This window comes from Choloepus didactylus, chromosome 2, assembly GCF_015220235.1.
Source record: "Choloepus didactylus isolate mChoDid1 chromosome 2, mChoDid1.pri, whole genome shotgun sequence".
Taxonomy (NCBI): Eukaryota; Metazoa; Chordata; class Mammalia; order Pilosa; family Megalonychidae; genus Choloepus; species Choloepus didactylus.
In genome coordinates, this window is record NC_051308.1 from 64,739,665 (window position 1) to 64,761,475 (window position 21,811).

Here is a 21,811-nt window from a genome sequence, read left to right on the forward strand (position 1 = left end):
GCCTCTCTAATCCCTCCCTCCTCTTCAGTCACCTTTGGGGTCTCAGAATCAGTGCTCTTCTTGCACGGTACTAACAACCAGGTGCATTATTCTTACTCAGTTTCAACAACCACCTGAATAGCGATGACTTTTAATTTTATATCTCTGGGCAAGAATTTGCTCCTGCTCCTGATATGCAGACCAACTTTCTTGACATCTCCATTTGAGTTCCTACAGATGGTCCAGCATGAAATCATTTTCTTGCTCAAGCCTACTTCTGTATTCCCATCTCATCCTACAGTGATACTCGTTACCTACTTACTTTTCCCAGAAGCCTGGAAATTATCATTGATTTTTTGCTCTCCATTAACTTTCACAATCTCTCAATTATCAAATCCTGTCAATCCTATCTTCTTGATCTCCTAAAAATCAGTCCTCTACTTTCCATCCATCTTGTAACAACTACCTTATTTCAAGCAATTGGCATTTCATTAACAATTAATAATTTATTGATAATTGTTTTGTGAATAATGAACATGGGTGCTATCATAAAATATGAGAGATTTTAACCAAAAACTCAAAAGTATGTGTATATTACATATATCATTTCTATATCAAAATTTAAAAAGAAAAACTTTTTATATCCTAGGCTAGATGCCTCATTTTTGTAGGCAGATAAAAGAATTCTCTTTGTTAGTATGTTACTGTTCCAGTTTGCCAATGCTGCCATTATGCAAAATACCGGAAATGGATTGGCTTTTATAAAGGGGGTTTATTTGGTTATACAGTTACGGTTTTAAGGCCATAAAGTGTCCAAGGTAACAAATCAACAATTGGGTACCTTCACGGGATGACAGCCAATGGCGTCTGGAAAAACTCTGTTCACTGGGAAGGCATGTGGCTGGCATCTGCTCCGAAGTTCTGGTTTCAAAATGGCTTTCTCCCAGTACGTTCCACTCTAGGCTGCAGCTCCTCAAAAATGTCACTCTCAGTTGCTCTTGGGGTATTTGTCCTCTCTTAGCTTCTCCAGAGCAAAAAGTCTGCTTTCAAAGGCTGTCTCCAAAATGTCTCTGTAAACTGCAGTTCCTCTCTAAGCTCCTGTGCATTCTTCAAAGTGTCCCTCTTGGCTGCAGCAAGCTCACTCCTTCTGTTTGAGCTTATATAGTGCTCCAGTAGACTAATCAAGGCCTATGCTGAATGGGCGGGGCCACATCTCCATGGAAATTAACCAGAGTCATCACCCACAGTTGGGTGGGTCAAATCTCCATGGAAACACTCAAAGGATTCCAATCTAATCAACACTAATATGTCTGCCCCAACAAGATCGCATCAAAGAATATGGCTTTTTCTGGGGGACATAATGCATCCAAACCAGCACAGGTACTATTGCTCTCACCTACACTAAACATTGGTTAAGGGGCTTAAGAATACCAGTATACAAGGTGCAAAATTGTAATGTACAGAACCAAGTTTAAAACTGTTTCCAAAAATCCAATCTCATATCATGGTAGAATGAAAGCTTTCACATACATACAGAGAAAAAGAGTCTATGAGATAGAAGATTAAAAGAGTGCAGTGAAAACAGGAAGCCAAAGTAAAAAAGAATGAAAAAGGAAAATGTATTTTATCAGTAGGGAATGACATGACACGACATGAAAAAAAGAAAGTTCAGAAAGACAGGTGGGGGAACTGAAAGTCAAAATAATGACAAAAAAATTAAAAAAAAAAAAAAGTCTGTCTATAGAAAACTGAAAACAGAAAGGAAAGCAAAAATGTCTTCCATTTACTGTTTCAGTGCTCAAATACTGATATATTTTAAGAAATTCCAAGTAAAGAATTTCTTATATTGCATTAATCTTTTAATTTTCTTAAATTTAGAATCACAAGCTACTTCATTTTGAAAACTATATTAAGGCACACAGAAAATCAGTGTATCATTAATGTAGTGGTTGCTCACTGGTTTGTCATGGCACATGGGTACTCTGTATTCTTTGTACCCTAAACAGTGGTGCTGTGACGCTTTTGCTGAGTAGATATTTATTTATTTATGCTTAATGTATTTGCTTCTTCCCTAATTACTAGTTTAAAATCATTGGGGCACTTGAAAACCAAATAATTAAGACTGTTACAAATGTGTAAAATAAGGGTGCACAGCTTTCTTTTAAGAAAAATGTTGATGCTTTACTCTATAACCTTCAGTATCTAAGAGTTCTAATGCTCAATCTTGTTTCTTTTTTACAGATTCATACTGGAGTCTGTTACTGATACATAAATATTTCAGATTTTTGAGTCATCCAAATACATGAAGTCAGAGTATAATAATATGCATATCAACCTGGAAGGTTAAAGAAGTAAATTCTCATAGAGTCATTTTAATAACAGATGTTGAAGTCCAAAATGTAAGCTAGATAGTCTCTTTTTTTGCACAATCTAATAATGTAGTGTTAAAACTTTCTCATTTGGTAAAATGATTACAAATGTTCATGCCAAAGAAATAAAATCAAATATATAACTTTGACTCTGGAGCTAAAGCGAATGTGAAAAAAATTATTAATGTTTCAGGTTTAAGAGCTTTAATGCATCTCAACACATATTTATTGAGATACTGCTATTTTGCAGGCATTATGCTGGAAAGATAAGCCATAGGGAGAAGGGAAGAGATGCAAAAAAAAAAAAATGCATAGATATTGATACAGCATGGTAGAACATAATAAGCACAATAAGCAAAATACTTACAAGATGTGGCAAGGAATCAAAGGAAGAAGGCATCATAATCAGCTGGAAGAATCAGAAATCTAATGGAGGATATGTCAGTTGAGATGTGTCTGGAAGGTTGGTAGGATTTTGATGATAGAGACATAAGGTATGACTTTATTTCCACTGCAGTTCTTCAGGTTTATGTAACCATCCCTTTAATCTAATATTAGACATTTTGCTGATTTCTTCCTGCATTTCTAATCTTCTTCATAGAACTTCCCCTCCATGACTTCTCCCGAGGATTAATTATACAACATTAATCACTATGTCCTGTGCACGCCAACAATTTTTTTCTCTGTACCTCTATTCATACTATTTCCTATGCTTCACATTGCTTCCCTTTCTTTAAATGGGATGCAAAGGAATTATGGTAGATTGAGTTATGTACTCCATAAAAAAAACATAACAAAGAATGTTCTTAATCTTAATCTCATTCTTATGTGTGTGAATCTGTTGTAAATAGGACCTTTGAAGGTGTTATCTTTAGTTAAGGTGTAGCCAGATGAATCAGAATAGGTCTGAATCCTATTACTAGAGGCCTTATAAAGAGAAAGCAACAGGAAAGAGCCATTACCAGAAGTCAGCGAGAACAGGGAAGAGACAGGAGAGGACATCATCACGAGAAAGCAAAGGAACCCCAAGCATTGCCAGCGTGGCAGAATGCTATACCAATCCCCAGAAGAAACAAGCTTTCCAGTCTCCTAAACCATGAGATAACACATTCTGGTTGTTTAAGCCAACCCATTGTGTGGCATTTGCCATAGAGCCTGGAAACAAAGACAGGAATATAAGCTGGTTCATTTTCAATAAATCTTCCCTGACCCCTTTATGAATAATTATGTTATATCACAAGTATTTCCAAATCTCTTTTATATACTTTTTGATTATGGCATCTGTCATGTTGTGTCACTTCAATATGTGTGTAGTAGTCTTGGTATCATCCGGGCCTTAGCTCTATGTTTGTGAAACAGTAAGTATTCAGGGTCTGTGTGTATCCTGATGAAATGAATCCTTGGGTGAAAGAACATTAACAGCAAATAGAACTAGGGCGTGTATGGCAGGGTTCCAATAAGCGGTGGTTGATGCTGCAAAGTAACCTCTGGTCTCCCGCATTCACGTATTCCTCTGAGGGTGTGAGCCCCTAAACGGAACATTCCGAAGACTAAGGCTGTGCAACCTGGAGGTGCACAGTACAGCTAGTAGCAGCAACGGTTGTAATAGTAATTCACTACTATATAATCCTCAGTGCGTTTCAATGAGCTTTCTCAGCCATCATCTGAATGTTTCTCTACAGCGGCCTAAAGTGGCCCTTCATTCTTTTCCGGGATCAGGGAAACACCTCCTTCTTTCAGAATGTGAGAAAAAAGTGGGGCTTTCCTAAGGCTGAAAGCGGGGATTCCCTCTCATGAACGCACATTTTTCACCCCGCCCACCCCGCTGAAGGAGATCAAAGCGAAGGAGCCTGGAGCACCTGGAAATCCTCCAAGCACCTGGCGTCCCCTCCTTCCAGAAAAGGGTCAGAAATCTTCAAATTAGCTCGCCTACATTGGTTGTCCCTAAGGCACCCCCATGCAGTCATTGTGTTATGCTAATTTGGGCAGTTTCATGGCTCGGCCTTCAGCTTCGGCTCCAAAGCGCATTTTGGGGAAAACGGTAGGTTGACGGCTTCTTGGCTCCAAACCCACCGCCCCCCGCTCCCGCCAGCCCTGGGCTGTGTCGGGAGCGCGCCTGAGGGAACTGCACCCGCAGGCGGCCCTCAGGGGAAAATCTTTTACCTGCCTCTTAGGAAAGTGCTTCACCGTTACGTTGAGCTCACCCCCACCCCAAACCCGTCTTTCTAGGTACCGCGCGGTTTTTTCGGCAAAGTAACTTTTGCGTTCCCGCCTCCCCCCCTCCCAGTTTTGGGACCAGAGGCGGTACAGAGCCTGGGGGCGGTTCCGTGGCGGCGTTGATTCTAGTCAGAGCCAGACTTTTGCTCCAGGGCTTGGTTTGCATCATCCCCATCACACCCTTAGGAAAAGAGGAGCCAGCCCCCTTTCAGCCTCAGCTTCCGGCTCAACGCAGACCCCTTCCCCCCCATCCCAACCCCCTTTCCCTTCTTCCGACCCCCTCTCGGCCACATAAAAAAAATTCCTTTCCCTCTATCCTACAGTATTTTCTTTCTTTCTCCCTCCTCCTCATCCATTTGTTGTTTTATGCTTCCCACTCTTTGAGGAAGAATGGTTGATTTGGAGAGCGAAGTGCCCCCTTTGCCTCCCAGGTACAGGTTTCGGGATTTGCTGCTAGGGGACCAAGGATGGCAAAACGACGACAGGTGAGTAGCGTGGTGCAGTGTTGTTCAGTAAATACAGCTGTCCAAGAGACGGGGGCGGGGGTGCCGAAGGGAGAGGAGGGAGAGGAGGAGAGGCAGCCAGAAAGGGAGGCTATGAGACTGGGGGAGGGAGTAAAAGGTGCTCTCATATGTCTCCATTTTGACTCTATGGAGCAATTGCTATAGATGAGGAACTCTTCCTTTTCACTTTCTTTTCCTTGCAATGCATTTATTCCTTTTACTCGGTGCTTATTCTTTTGTGTCTCTGTGATTTCCTGCGGTGTATATCAGGTTGGCATGAGAGGTACACTACATTCAAATGGCACGCAGTATCAGTGCCAAATAATTTTCATTCTTTTTCTTCAGTTGTTTTTAATGAAATTTGAAAATGTATCCAAGTTGATTGAAAAGGCATGTTTGAAAGTTAAAATCTCCTGCATCTATTTACTTTACTCCTTGTCATTGTTGTCTTGATTAGGTGTGTTTACTTGCCACTGGGAATTTTATCCTGTTTTTAAACATTTTTGAATTGCAGGTAGACGATTGGTTTAACTATGTAATAGGTAATTAGTGAAAATGACAACCTTTGTAACAGAAAATACTCACTTTGAACAGATAATTGTGAAAATTATTAATACTGGTGTTTTATAGCATGATACAGCCTTTCCATAATTAGTGTATTTTCAGCCAATATGATATGTATGTCCCAAAACTGATGTTTCATAACCACAATATTGATTATTAGCAAACTGTTGCCCATGTGTTTCATCTATAGCATAAACTACTTTGCCCAGTTAAACTTCTGAAATTCTTCCTGCTATCTCTGTCTCATTTAAATAGCATACCTTGTGTTTGATTGAATTTAGTGTTTTCTGGGGTAGTCATTTCATGTGTCACATGCCACAATTCCTTGTTTTTAAATAATATATGCTAAGTTTGCCAACTCAATTGAAATGTTTCCTTGAAGTTCAGTTGACATTGATGTCCTATTTTAATTACATAAAAGATCCATTATTGGTCCAATCCAACACCTCCTCCTGTCTTACCACTGAGCAATACATCCTTCTTTTCCTTGCCTCCTTACCTCTCAATACCAACTTCTCTCCTTACACACAGGGATTTTATCTTGGGCATCAATTATATACTTCTTCTTTGGTCTTAGACTAATAATTTAAAGGGATTTGGATGTTTCTTAGAGGCTAATATTTGAATTTCTTATTTGTAGGCAAGCACACATATATGAGCTAAAAAAAAAAAAAACAAAAAAAACCCCACATATATGGGTTAAAAATTAAAAGAACAAATACCAAATAGCTAGTATGCTTGGAAATTAAGGTGTTTTGGTTAATTGAAGATAAAGAAAAGGATATTTTAAACAAATTTGCAGCAATGTGAGTTGACATTTAGTTAAACTATATTAGACTAGTTAAACATCTTATCAAGTGCCCATAGAGTTCATAAGTGACTGAGTCTAAATTTATTACAGGACCTCAAGATCAGCATGTAGAATACAAATCCTCATTTTAGAAAGCCTGAGGTTGAGCTGAATACATCGAAGGCATATTTTGGACGTGGTGGTAGTGGTAGTTTACTTTTTTTTAAAAATCATATCAAAGATGTTAATGGTTTATGTGATTGGTCTCATTTTTCTAAGGATGCTGCACAAATATTTCAGTAACTAAGACTTTTGGTTAGTTGAATATTACTTAAATGAATGACTGCTGTATTCAAAGGAAAATTCTTTTGCATATTTAAAATATCTTTCATAATAAAAGTTTATGCTAGGCCAGCTTTAACTTAAGAATCAAGACATATTTGCTATTAAAATGAGGTATGTAGTATTTTAAAAGTTGTTCATCCATTTTAAAAATTTTGATTGATTTTGTGGCTTCATGAAAATTAATATTTGGTTTCATGCCATTTTTGGTTAACTCAGATTTTGGGATATGAAAACAAGATCTCTGAAATCGTAGGCACCCAGGCTTCAGTGCTTTGCGTATTCACTCAGTAGCTGACTGAACTTGAGCAAGTTATTCAACCTTGATGAGGATGAAGAATCTTATTTCTATGATGGTAATAATACTGTCTAACTTATGAAATTGTGAGAAGAGGGAGGAAGGAGAGGTGTAGGACTAACAGCCCCAAGCATTGACTAGTACTTTACCTTATTGTGTTATCTCAATCAATGCTCACAGGATCCCTGAATAGTAGGTAATTATTTTAAAGACTGGGAAACTGAATTTCTGGGAAGTTAAGTTCTTGCCTTGAGCCTTAAGCCTTGAGTAATATACAAATGTAATGAAGACACTTAAGTGAAGTTCTTTGTGACTCAAATACCTCAAGAAAGTCTTAAATCCTTTCAACTTAATCAGTTTATATTTATAGGAATAATTTTACAGCACCTGGCATAGTTTAGGTGCTCATTAAATGTTAGTTCCCTTCCACTCTTGTTTGCAGTTTGAAATTCTTTTTTTTTTTTTCAGAATCCTAAACTAATCTACAGTAAGTAAAACCATCCCTTTTGCCATTAACATGGTCTGAAATTCCTCTTTGCAATTAACTATGAGTAGCAATATTCTCAGTTTTCTCAGTTATATTTATGGACTCAATTCCTACAGAGTTGGGGAGGAAGTACCCTTTCGTATAGAAATAGACAGATGGTTCCCACCAATAGATGCATTTTGTGCTTTGCCCATGTTCTTTAGACTGCTTTCTATGAACACCTTCTGTGAGAGTGTCCCTACCCCGCCACCCCCCTTCCCCCAGTGGCATCCAGAGCACAATAGGACACCATGGAGAGCAAGCCAGAAGTGCCACTGAATAAATGCTTCTGGAAGCAGCCTTCAACCAATCATGGATAGGGAGTTATTGGATAAATACCGTAACTTTCCTGCCCCTTCATTGGGATAATTCTGGATCATGTTTTGCACTGTGCAAAATAGTATTGAACTCCAGTTGCCCACAGTGGAAATTGGCTTGATAATGAAAGCTTTATTGGCCCCTTTCCCCTATTGGTATTTTCTGGGATCCATTCCCGAAGAAACTACTTACACTTCAGTCCTTATCTCAAGGTCTTCTTCTGTGGGAACCTAAACCAAGATGGGTATCTTCTGGATCTAGAGAATCACACCCTAGATAGGATGTGGAAAGTAGACATGTTCTATCATGTTCCTTACTTTAAGAATGTTAAAATAGAGATTTGTTGACTGTGAAAATGAGTGAGGCATAAGATAGATGGATAAAGGGGTGCTGTTAATTAAGAGAGTATATTGGTGAGACTATCAGTATACAGGAAGTGTGTACTCCAAACTGTAGCTTTTCTTAGAACTAACCTTGCAGTAGTCACCTAGATATATATTGTACCACTTTTCAGTAGGAAAAAATATCACAAACTTCTGCAATGTATATGCTACATACATGTGATGTATATAATATATATACAATATATGTATGTCTGTGCACTAATATACATAAACACACACATTTATATATTTATAGTCTCAATCTCAATGCCAACTTTATATAACTACTTCTCCGTCATTTGCATTCTGATATCCTCTTTTTTTAGTGGAACTTAAGAAACAGAGTTAGACTCTGCAGTGCAGAGAATTTAGCTTGTTGATGGTATTTCTGTGGGGCTGTAAAATAAGTGAGAGTTGCTGAACAAGATCATTGCTTGTGCCTTAGGGCTGTCGGTTGCATATATAGTGCGTATTTGTTGCTTTGGCATCCTGAAACATAAAAATTTCATTCAAATGGTTCATATATATTTCTTTAATGGCCATTTTTCCATCTGACATATTTCAATGCATACTACATTTAAGCTTGGTTTTGGGTAGAAAATAAAGAGGAATATGAAATAGTGTCTGGTCTGGAGGTGTTCACAGATAGAGTTAGAGGTGGATTTCTCCCCATAATATTGACAGTGCTGCTTATGTTATGATAATGCCCTTGCAGAATGTCCATTTTAAGATTCTGTCAAGAAGATCCTGCACCGTTTATTGATATGATAGTCAAAATTTGTTTGGAAATAAGCTGAATTCGCTATATTAGAGTTACCTCAAGGCATTCAATATATTTTGAATTTAATATTAAGAATATGTAGTATCTTCACAGTTATTCTCTAATTGAATCTAACATAACAAGATGCTGAAGTTAACTCATTTTATATGGGAGCCATTCTATGATATATAGAGTAGTTGTGGTGTTAAAATCTGTTCTTTTTGTTTTAATTCAGCTATGATTTTTTAAAATAATAAGGATTTAGGGTATTCTTATACAACTGAAGACTGTTTAGTTTCATGTTTTAAATACCTTCAGACAGTTATAACAAACACTTTTTCATCCTTCATCATAACTTAATGATTTAAAGTTTGGAACACAATGAACTTTATGTGGATGAATTGTCACAGCTACAATTACTATTAATAGACAAATCTCAGTTGTAGTCATAGAAGAGTGGACTATTTATTTAATTAAGAGCATTTGAGTTTTCAAAAATCAGGTCGTTGTTTCAACTTGTACTTTTAAGTGTATCTTTCGTATTTCATTGGTGGCATTTAAAAGTAATGAAAGCCAGTCACATAATGCATTGTAGTGATTGAGACCATGAAAAGATTCGAACAAAGAGAAGTCAATCAATTAACAGTTTAAGAAGTATTTATAAAATTAGGAAAACGTTTCAAGAGCTTTAGGAAGGTGTGTAATTTTAGATGTTATTCACTGCACAATATATTACTTTATATATTCTAATTAAATTGGTGGAATGTGTTTTGGATTGGCAGATGACACATTTTTATGCTACTAATTTTATCTCCCATGATAAATTTTTTTTTTTTAATCTTCATTTTATTGAGATATATTCACATACCACGCAGTCAAACAAAACAAATCGTACTTTCGATTGTTTACAGTACCATTACATAGTGGTACATTCATCACCCAAATCAATCCCTGACACCTTCATTAGCACACACACAAAAATAACAAGAATAATAATTAGAGTGAAAAAGAGCAATTGAAGAAAAAAGAACACTGGGTACCTTTGTCTGTTTGTTTCCTTCCCCTATTTTTCTACTCATCCATCCATAAACTAGACAAAGTGGAGTGTGGTCCTTATGGCTTTCCCAATCCCATTGTCACCCCTCATAAGCTACATTTTTATACAACTGTCTTCGAGATTCATGGGTTCTGGGTTGTAGTTTGATAGTTTCAGGTATCCACCACCAGCTACCCCAATTCTTTAGAACCTAAAAAGGGTTGTCTAAAGTGTGCATAAGAGTGCCCACCAGAGTGACCTCTCGGCTCCTTTTGGATTCTGTCTGCCACTGAAGCTTATTTCATTTCCTTTCACATCCCCCTTTTGGTCAAGAAGATGTTCTCCGTCCCACGATGCCAGGTCTACATTCCACCCCGGGAGTCATATTCCACGTTGCCAGGGAGATTCACTCCCCTGGGTGTCTGATCCCACGTAGGGGGGAGGGCAGTGATTTCACCTTTCAAGTTGGCTTAGCTAGAGAGACATGGCCACATCTGAGCAACAAAGAGGCATTCGGGAGGAGGCTCTTAGGCACAACCATAGGGAGGCCTAGCCTCTCCTTTGCAGCAACCGTCTTCCCAAGGGTAAAACCTGTGGTAGAGGGCTCAACCCATCAAACCACCAGTCCCCTATGTCTGTGGTCATGTTAGCAACCATGGAGGTGGGGTAGGCGAATACCCCTGCATTCTCCACAGGCTCCTCAAGGGAGCACTACATCTTTTTTTTTTCCTTGTTTTTCTTTTTTTTTTCTTTTTTTTTTTTTTTTAACTTTCCCTTCTTTTTTAAATCAACTGTATGAGAAAAAAGTTAAAAAGAAAACAAACATACAATAAAAGAACATTTCAAAGAGACCATAACAAGGGAGTAAGAAAAAGACAACTAACCTAAGATAACTGCTTAACTTCCAACATGTTCCTACTTTACCCCAAGAAAGTTACCTAATATAGCAACATTTCTGTGAACTTGCTCCTACTATATCCATCAGAAATTAACAGACCATAGTCATTCCTGGGCATCCCCAGAACGTTAAATAGCTTATCTGTTCTTCTTGGATTATTGTTCCCCCTTCCTTAATTGCTCTCTATTGCTAGTTCCCCTACATTCTACATTATAAGCCATTTGTTTTACATTTTTCAAAGTTCACATTAGTGGTAGCATATAATATTTCTCTTTTTGTGCCTGGCTTATTTCACTCAGCATTATGTCTTCAAGGTTCATCCATGTTGTCATATGTTTCACGAGATCGTTCCTTCTTACTGACGCGTAGTATTCCATCGTCTGTATATACCACATTTTATTTATCCACTTATCTGTTGAAGGACATTTGGGTTGTTTCCATCTCTTGGCAATTGTGAATAATGCTGCTATGAACATTGGCGTGCAGATATCTGTTCCTGTCACTGCTTTCCGATCTTCCGGGTATATACCAAGAAGTGCAATCGCTGGATCGAATGGTAACTCTGTATCTAGTTTTCTAAGGAACTGCCAGACTGACTTCCAGAGTGGCTGAACCATTATACAGTCCCACCAACAGTGATTAAGAGTTCCAATTTCTCCACATCCCCTCCAGCATTTGTAGTTTCCTGTTTGTTTAATGGCAGCCATTCTAACCGGTGTTAGATGGTATCTCATTGTGGTCTTAATTTGCATCTCTAATAGCTAGTGAAGCTGAACATTTTTTCATGTGTTTCTTGGCCATTTGTATTTCCTCTTCAGAGAACTGTCTTTTCATATCTTTTGCCCATTTTATAATTGGGCCTACTGTACTATTGTCATTGAGTTGTAGGATTTCTTTATATATGCAAGTTATCAGTCTTTTGTCAGATACATGGTTTCCAAAAATTTTTTCCCATTGAGTTGGCTGCCTCTTTACCTTTTTGAGAAATTCCTTTGAGGTGCAGAAACTTCTAAGCTTGAGGAGTTCCCATTTATCTATTTTCTCTTTTGTTGCTTGTGCTTTGGGTGTAAAGTCTAGGAAGTGGCCGCCTAATACAAGGTCTTGAAGATGTTTTCCTACATTATCTTCTAGGAGTTTTATGGTACTTTCTTTTATATTGAGATCTTTGGTCCATTTTGAGTTAATTTTTGTGTAGGGGGTGAGGTAGGGGTCCTCTTTCATTCTTTTGGATATGGATATCCAACTCTCCCAGCCCCATTTGTTGAAAAGACCATTATGACTCAGTTCAGTGACTTTGGGGGCCTTATCAAAGATCAGTCGGCCATAGATCTGAGGGTCTGTCTCCGAATTCTCAATTCGATTCCATTGATCTATATGTCTATCTTTGTGCCAGTACCATGCTGTTTTGGCAACTGTGGCTTTATAATAAGCTTCAAAGTCAGGGAGTGTAAGTCCTCCCACTTCGTTTTTCTTTTTTAGAGTGTCTTTAGCAATTCGAGGCATCTTCCCTTTCCAAATAAATTTGATAACTAGTTTTTCCAAGTCTGCAAAGTAGGTTGTTGGAATTTTGATTGGGATTGCATTGAATCTGTAGATGAGTTTGGGTAGAATTGACATCTTAATGACATTTAGTCTTCCTATCCATGAACATGGAATATTTTTCCATCTTTTAAGGTCCCCTTCTATTTCTTTTAGTAGAGTTATGTAGTTTTCTTTGTATAGGTCTTTTACATCTTTGGTTAAGTTTATTCCTAGGTACTTGATTTTTTTAGTTGCTATTGAAAATGGTATCTTTTTCTTGAGTGTCTCTTCAGTTTGTTCATTTCTAGCATATAGAAACATTACTGACTTATGTGCATTAACCTTGTATCCCGCTACTTTGCTAAATTTGTTTATTAGCTCTAGTAGCTGTATCGTCGATTTCTCAGGGTTTTCTAGATATAAGATCATATCATCTGCAAACATGACAGTTTTACTTCTTCTTTTCCAATTTGGATGCCTTTTATTTCTTTGTCTTGCCGGATTGCCCTGGCTAGCACTTCCAGCACAATGTTGAATAACAGTGGTGACAGCGGGCATCCTTGTCTTGTTCCTGATCTTAGAGGGAAGGCTTTCAGTCTCTCACCATTGAGTACTATGCTGGCTGTGGGTTTTTCATATATGCTCTTTATCATGTTGAGGAAGTTTCCTTCAATTCCTACCTTTTGAAGTGTTTTTATCAAAAAGGGATGTTGGATTTTGTCAAATGCTTTTTCAGCATCTATTGAGGTGATCAATTGATTTTTCCCTTTTGACTTGTTAATATGTTGTAATACATTGATTGATTTTCTTATGTTGAACCATCCTTGCATGCCTGGAATAAACCCCACTTGGTCATGGTGTATGATTTTTTTAATGTGTCTTTGGATTCGATTTGCAAGTATTTTGTTGAGGATTTTTGCATCTATATTCATTAGGGAGATTGGCCGGTAGTTTTCCTTTTTTGTAGCATCTTTGCCTGGTTTTGGTATTAGATTGATGTTAGCTTCATAAAATGAATTAGGTAGTGTTCCATTTTCTTCAATGTTTTGAAAGAGTTTGAGTAAGATTGGTGTCAGTTCTTTCTGGAAAGTTTGGTAGAATTCCCCTGTGAAGCCATCTGGCCCTGGGCATTTATTTGTGGGAAGATTTTTGAGGACTGATTGGATCTCTTTGCTTGTGAAGGGTTGGTTGAGGTCTTCTGTTTCTTCTCTGGTCAGTCTAGGTTGTTCATATGTTTCCAGGAAATTGTCCTTTTCCTCTACATTATCCAGTTTCTTGCCATACAGTTGTTCATAGTATCCTCTTATAATTTTGTTAATTTCTTCAGGATCTGCAGTTATGTCACCTTTTTCATTCATTATTTTGTTTATATGGGTCTTCTCTCTTTTTGATTTTGTCAGTCTAGCTAGGGGCTTGTCAATCTTGTTGATCTTCTCAAAGAACCAACTTTTGGTGATATTTATCCTCTCTATTGTTTTTTTGTTCTCTATGTCATTTATTTCTGCTTTAATCCTTGTTATTTCTTTTCTTGTACTTGGTTTAGGATTGGTTTGCTGTTCATTTTCTCGCTTCTTCAGTTGATCCATTAGTTCTTTGATTTTGGCTCTTTCTTCCTTTTTAATATATGCGTTTAGTGCTATAAATTTCCCCCTTAGCACTGCTTTTGCTGCATCCCATAGGTTTTGGTATGTTGTGTTCTCATTTTCATTCGTCTCTATATATTTAGCAATTTCTCTTGCTATTTCTTCTTTAACCCACTGATTGTTTAGGAGTGTGTTGTTTAACCTCCAGGTATTTGTGAATTTTCTAAGTCTCTGATGGTTATTGACTTCTAATTGTATTCCATTGTGGTCAGAGAATGTGCTTTGAATAATTTCAATCTTTTTAAATTTATTGAGGCTTGTTTTATGTCCCAGCATATGCTCTATTCTGGAGAAAGTTCCATGAGCACTAGAAAAGTATGTGTATCCTGGTGATTTGGGATGTAATGTCTTGTATATATCTGTTAAATCTAATTCATTTATCAGATTGTTTAGGTTTTCAATTTCCTTATTGGTCTTCTGTCTGGTTGATCTATCTATAGGAGAGAGTGATGTGTTGAAGTCTCCCACAATTATTGTGGAAACATCAATTGCTTCCTTTAGTTTTGCCAGTGTTTCTCTCATGTATTTTGTGGCACCTTGATTGGGTGCATAGACATTTACGATTGTTATTTCTTCTTGCTGAATTGCCCCTTTTATTAGTATGCAGTGGCCTTCTTTGTCTCTCAAAACATCCCTGCATTTGAAGTCTATTTTATCTGAGATTAATATTGCTACACCTGCTTTCTTTTGGCTGTAGCTTGCATGAAATATTTTTTTCCATCCTTTCACTTTCAGTTTCTTTGTGTCCCTGTGTCTAAGATGAGTCTCTTGTATGCAACATATTGATGGTTCATTTTTTTTGATCCATTCTGCGAATCTATATCTTTTAATTGGGGAGTTTAATCCATTTACATTCAACGTTATAACCGTGAAGGCATTTCTTGAATCAGCCATCTTATCCTTTGTTTTATGTTTGTCATATTTTTCCCCTCTCTCTATTAATATCCTTTATTGTACCCATACCGAATCTTTAGTACTGAACCTTTCTCCAAGTCTCTCTGTCCTTTCTTTGTTTCTCTGTCTGTAGGGCTCCCTTGAGTATCTCCAGTAGGGCAGGTCTCTTGTTAGCAAATTCTCTCAGCATTTGTTTGTCTGTGAAAAATTTAAGCTCTCCCTCAAATTTGAAGGAGAGCTTCGCTGGATAAAGTATTCTTGGCTGGAAATTTTTCTCACTCAGAATTTTAAATATATCGTGCCACTGCCTTCTTGCCTCCATGGTGGCTGCTGAGTAGTCACTACTTAGTCTTATGCTGTTTCCTTTGTATGTGGTGAATTGCTTTTCTCTTGCTGCTTTCAGAACTTGCTGCTTCTCTTCTGTGTTTGACAGTGTGATCAGTATATGTCTCGGAGTGGGTTTATTTGGATTTATTCTATTTGGGGTTCGCTGAGCATTTATGATTTGTGTATTTATGTTGTTTAGAAGATTTGGGAAGTTTTCCCCAACAATTTCTTTGAATACTCTTCCTAGACCTTTACCCTTTTCTTCCCCTTCTGGGACACCAATGAGTCTTATATTTGGACGTTTCCTATTATCTATCATATCCCTGAGGTCCATTTCGATTTTTTCAATTTTTTTCCCCATTCTTTCTTTTATGGTTTCATTTTCCATTCTGTCATCTTCGAGGTCACTGATTCGTTGTTCAACTTCCTCTAGTCTTGTACTATGAGTGTCCAGAATCTTTTTAATTTGGTCAACAGTTTCTTTAATTTCCATAAGATCATCCATTTTTTTATTTAGTCTTGCAATGTCTTCTTTATGCTCTTCTAGGGTCTTCTTGATTTCCTTTGTCTCCCGTACTATGGTCTCATTGTTCATCTTTAGTTCTTTGAGTAGCTGCTCTAGGTGCTGTGTCTCTTCTGGTCTTTTGATTTGGGTGCTTGGGCTTGGGTTATCCATATCGTCTGTTTTTTTCATATGCTTTATAATTTTCTGTTGTTTTTGGCCGCGTGGCATTTGCTGAACTTGATAGGGTTCTTTTAGGATTTCTAGACCAATTGAAGTCCTTATCTCTAATTTATCAGATCTACAGCTTCATGGAGTACACTTTCTCTAACTAACCAGCAGGTGGCGTCCACGAGCCACCTGTTCGCCACAAGCCAGTTCTCCCCTGCTTAGCCTTTTTGGTGAGTGGGGGAGTGAGTCTTGTGGGGTCCAATTGGTGTACCAAGCTTGCGTGTGTAGTTGGTGTTGCCTGCCCTGTATATGGGGTGTGTTTCTGGGCAGTCAGGGAGTGGGGGGTGGCTCTAACAATCAAATCTCCCTGGTGATCCTAGAGTTTTAAAGCTGCTGCAATAGTCTAATCCTTCAGTTCAGTCCTGCCACAGTTTGTCTCTGCCACTGACCCACAAGTCCTTGGTATTGGCGTATGGCTCCTGAGAGTTGAAAGTGGGCCCCTCTTCCAGGCCGTGCATCCCGGGTCCTCTGTTGAGGGATGACTGTGCTATGTCACACGTGAGTGCCGTCCCCCCAGGGCAGTTCTGGGCTGCTGGGCTGTGTAGGAAGGCTCCCAGTCTGCTTAAATAATGGCTGAATGGGGCTTTGTTAATTCATACTGCTCTACCTTCCCAACTCTGGGACAATCAGCTGAGGTTGCAGGGAAGGCTAATGTCCACGCCCAGTTTTGTGGTGTGTGCCTGTTATTTGAAGCACTTCCGTCACACTGGGTTTTCTGGGGCAGTTCTGGGCTATGGGGCTGGCGATGGGCAGGAGTGTTTCCTGTCCACCAGGATGATGGCTGTGAGTGGACACCCCCCTTTTCTTGGGAAGTTGTGGTGTTTAGTGAATTTTCTCAGCCACTGGATTATTGCATTTTGTCTCAGAGCTCTCCTAGTTCTGCTCTTGACTTAACCTGCCCAAATAGCAAGTCTTTGAAGCTTTCTGTATTGGGCTTCTTAGAGTAATTGTTTTAGAAAAAGAAAAAGGGATTAAAAAAAAAAAAAAAAAAAGGGCCCTCCTCAGAGATCTAATGGGTTATTGAAATGCTAAGAGACAAAGCAACCAGGGCCATTAAGGAAAGGTCCACAGAGCAGAGATATCAGCTTTTCTTCGGGATTTGCATATGCGCCTCAGGACCCTTCCCCTTTCTATGTTCACCAGAACTCCAAAAATCCTCCGCTTTTATTTTGGAGTTTTTCGTGCTGTTTTTTTTTCTCTATGCCTGTCTCCTCTCTGCTGGGCTGGCTGCTCTCAGATTCTCTGGTGTCTGGTCTCAGTCTATCTATGGTTGGAGTTTGGATCAGTAGAATGACATTCCGATAAGGGCTGCCACTGCAGTTCTCCCTTTTCCTTCCCGGAGCTGACAGCCCCTCCTCCCACGGGACTGAGCCTGGCAGGGAGGGGCGCGGGTCTCCTGGCCGCAAAAACTTACAGATTTCGCTGATCTCAGTAGTTCCACGTTTTCATGAGTGTTGTATGAAGTATGCCCAAAGTCAGATTGCTCTGTGGTGTCCAGTCCACGCAGTTCGTGGCTTTCTACCTACTTTCCTGGAGGAGTAACTAAAACATACAGCTCACCAGTCTGCCATCTTGCCCCGCCTCCCTCCCATGATAAATTATATATTATTTTGAAAAGTGGCAACTTATTTTAAGGTAATTATTCTACATTCTTGTTTTAAAAATTCAGCTCAATACATACACTTTTAAAATATTTCAAGTGTTATTAAAAAGAATATGTTATTGTTACTGTTATTATTGTTGGAGGTAGGGTCTGGAGTTCAGTGGACAGGTCTGTGCATACATGTGCAGTAAGTCTAAAAATGACTGAAGTTTTTATTTTTAGAAACATAATCCAGACAATGCTGTGTTTCTCAGCAGTGTTAATTTTATTAAGAGAAATCTCCACAAACAAAGGAATAAAAAATTTAGAAACTGAGCAAGGTAACCTGATTGAAAAATCAAAAGGCCTTTGGATACAAAATGAAGAAAAAATGAAATAATAATTCTTGTTTTTCAGTAGTAACCAAGAATTTTGATATTCACATTTTATATAAAAACATACGATCCCTTCTTTTGGGCCTTCCTTTTTAAATAAAATTAAATTATGGCTTTTTAGATTACTAAGAATTTATTTTTAAAGTTTGATTCTACAAAACCAGTGCCATATATTCATTTTCTGTATATGGTTATGTATTAGCAATACTTCTTCTTTGAATATTGTGCTTTTAACTTTTCAAACTACTTGCACATATATAATCAGTCTTAGTCTTAGATCGGGTAGGTTGAAATGCAGTAATCTCATTTTTCACATAATTATGTGGTATTTTTAAAATAAAACTTCTACTAAGCAGTCTCTCCATTGTAGCTTCAGGTCAATCTTGAAAGGTGGATGCAAAAACATATTTCCAAATAAGTGACCAAGAAAAGGGATTTCAGCTAACTTAATTGTTTTATCAAAATTACTAACATACTTTTTTCCTTCTTTGTTAGTAATGTAATTTAACCTTTGCAAAAATGGATTTAAAAGGTAGTCTGAGAAATACTGAATAGAAATGAAGACTAAAGACTCATAGTTTTGCTCTCCAGTAATGGTACAAAAATAAAAATTAAACTAGCAATGTATCAATGTAGCAATGTAGTTACAATGTGTACATGTAGCTAGACTGTGATTTTCTCTTCTTTGTGATGCTAATAGTTAATGCAATGTTTTTATTGGCTTTTACACATCTTGTTCTTGTTTAACATGTTTTATATATTCATAAATCATTTTGTCATTGATGAGTCACCTCTTTTTATTAGTGTATTTGTGTATTGCCAGTGTTGTCTTATGCACCATACTTTTCAAAGTTGTCCTTAGAACATGAAGCAAAAAGAATTTTTTACATTGAAGTTTAATGATTTGTTTATATATTTATATTTTGAAATTGTTACCTTTGCCCTTTCGGAGCAATATTAATTATTATGCATAAAGAGGTTTTTTAAACTAATGCTTTTCCCGAGTTTTAAATTGGTAATTAAAATTTTCTCTGTAAAACTAAGCAAAACAATAGATGATGATCTAGAAAGACTGTTAGTGTCACTCTGTGACAATCCTTGACTGCATATGGGGATCTTCTTTAAGGGTCATAAAAAAAGCAATCCTTTTCACAAGGATCTTAATCAGACAACAGTTAAGATGCAATTTAACTAACGGATATATATAAAAATATTGTGAGCTAGTGAAGAAAGGTAGTCTGATTAGGATAAACTGTGTCCACATTATGCTTTTTTTTCCCAACTTCCTTTTGAAAGTAGTTTACAAATGTTAAATATCTTATTAAAGAAATAGGATTTTTAGATCATGAACCTAGGAATAAAAATAGTTTGGGACAATATATCTTTTTTATTCTTTGTATAATCCAGTGTGGCAGATCTTAAAAAAAGATGGAGTAGGTCAACATACAGGGTCAAAGAATAGGTACAGATGATATAAAATGTATGGAGCATCACAATAACAAGCTGGTTAAAATGATCACCATGTTAGTAAGGCCAATACCATTTTTGCTAAATAACATTTCTGAAGGTTTTGAAGAAATTTCTGAGAGAGTTGTGGAGAGCTGGACTCTGACATTTTTCCCTCCCTGGTTTATGTCTTTTCAGACTTGCTCACAAAGGGGAAGTAGAGCCAGATGGGAAACGCCCACATCTCCATTAACCCAGACCACCGACCACATTTAAAAATATCCTGTAAAAACCCTTATAGCATTCACATCATTCCCTAAGTATCAAGAATTATTCTAGGTACTAGGGATAAAATTGTGAGCAAAGTGGACACAGTTACAGTAGTGGAAACAGACATTAATAAAAAAACAATCACAGAAATAAACTTAATTGCAATTGCCATACGCTATAAGGGAAAATTGTAAGATGTTAAAATAGGGCATACCAGTATGGTGGAAAAGAGGGTTGTTTGGGAAAGCTCTCAGAGAAATCTTTACTGGTATTTTGATCTAAGGATGAGAAGGTGTTACTCAGGTGAACTGGAAAAAAATGTTTCAGGCTGAGGGAGTGGCTTGCATTAAAGGCCGAGTGGAGGGAGAGACAAGGCATTTACAAAGGAGACAGTTGGAGGTAGGGTCTGGAGTTCAGTGGACAGGTCTGAGTGGGAGATTATAAACTAGGACTCACCTACAGCTTGTTACTGAAGCTGTGGAGAAAATCACCTATAGAGAGAAAAGAGTGAGAAGGGTGAGTCTGGAGCACTGACAAAATTTCATCTTCATTACAATCTCAAAAATAGTTGGGTGGAGTTGTAAAAGTGAAATGTGAGTGGAGGTAGGGGACTTTCAGTCCCTTCTGATATTGAGTATATTGCCCAGGTAGAGTAGAGATGGTTAAGGAGGTCCAGAAACACCTCTTTCTGGTAGAAGTGTGGTGGTATGTGAGCTTTTTAAAGATGTAAGCAAATGACCAGGCTGTTTAAACAAATTATGAAGACTGAGCAGAGATATATGTTTGACTATTGCAAATCAACATAGAACATCATTATCTGTCAAACATTTAACATAACCTATATTACATATTTATACATAATATACATTAATAAATAATAATTATTGTGTTTCAGTCTAATTAATGTAGAAACCAAGAAATTAGTCGCATATTGGCATCATGAGTTTTACTTTGTCAGCCAAAAAACATTATTAGTTTTCTATTGCCTAAAACAATTATTAATAGTGACAACTTTTCTGATATGTTTTACAAAGTATAATTTTCTTAATTATATACTCATGTATTAAAGGACAAAGACTGTGATTCCTTAGGAGCTAAGGTTTTCTTGCATGTCCTCTATCCAAATACCTCCCGACCTTCCTTCTAACTTAATGTTTTGTTCGTTTGCATTTGACCTTATAATTTCTTACAACATTCTGGGTTTGGGCTGGGATATTTCACTGCATACTTGTTATATAGGCAGAGTGATTGTGTACTTACTTGTAGCAGATAAATAAAAACCCAGGCCCCAGGAAGGCAAGAGAGCTCTGTGAAATTGCATTGTATCCTCCATGTTTAGTCATCTAGCCAAGGAATGGATTAGAAATTTCTGACAGTGACTCTTCAATAACTACATGAAACTAGAAGCTGACTCTTAGAGAACGTTTTAGATGTAGTATGATTTCAAGGGAAGGGGGAACCCCTGAACATATCTGGATATATAAATCATTTAGATAAATTAAATGTATTTCATCAGTGTTATTAGATTTATTTGTCTCTTTTGTCTGGGAAGTGGAGATGGGTTTGGAGTTGGGAGGTGAAGAGGTTAGAAGTTGGAAAGCCCTAGTTGATGAAGGGAATTGGGGGAACATGCTCCCGGGTGTTGGGGAGAAGAAAAAGGGAGAGCGAATACAGTGAGATTTCTCTTCACAATTTTCTCTTGGCTTTACCATATTAATTTTCCTTTTGTTTTTTTTTCTTTTTTTTTTTTTTGACAAATAGAAGCAGTGAAGGGAAACAGAAACAGAAACCCAAACTGTCAAGTTTGGCTGGTGTGTAGGGCGCTGTGGCTGGCAGAGGAACTCCAATTCTTTGACCCTTTTCCTATTTTGTGTCTTAGCTGGCCCTCTCTTCTGAGCTGTGCTTCAGTACTGTCAGCAGTGCTGCAATTATGCCAGGGTCTTAAACACTGAGAATCATTTCCCTCTGTGTATGCATTCTTTGAACTCCAAGTCATAGTACTTCCAATTTTCACAGT

The 21,811-nt window shown here is 37.6% G+C and overlaps 1 protein-coding gene across 3 annotated transcripts in view; it reads left to right on the forward strand.

The window, feature by feature from the left end:
• Window positions 1-4,142: 4,142 nt before the first annotated feature.
• The window catches only part of KCNT2 (potassium sodium-activated channel subfamily T member 2), a 446,059-nt gene continuing 428,390 nt past the window's right edge, over window positions 4,143-21,811 (forward strand). Inside the window, exons 1-2 of one of the 3 annotated variants that reach the window (XM_037825119.1) lie at window positions 4,143-4,389; window positions 4,997-5,050. In XM_037825119.1, the coding sequence (XP_037681047.1) occupies window positions 4,322-4,389; window positions 4,997-5,050 (122 nt within the window). In that variant the 5' untranslated portion in view covers window positions 4,143-4,321. Of the gene's footprint in view, window positions 4,390-4,497; window positions 4,578-4,625; window positions 5,051-21,811 lie in introns of those variants that run through there. The other 2 variants (XM_037825122.1, XM_037825120.1) reach the window with 2 other exon arrangements.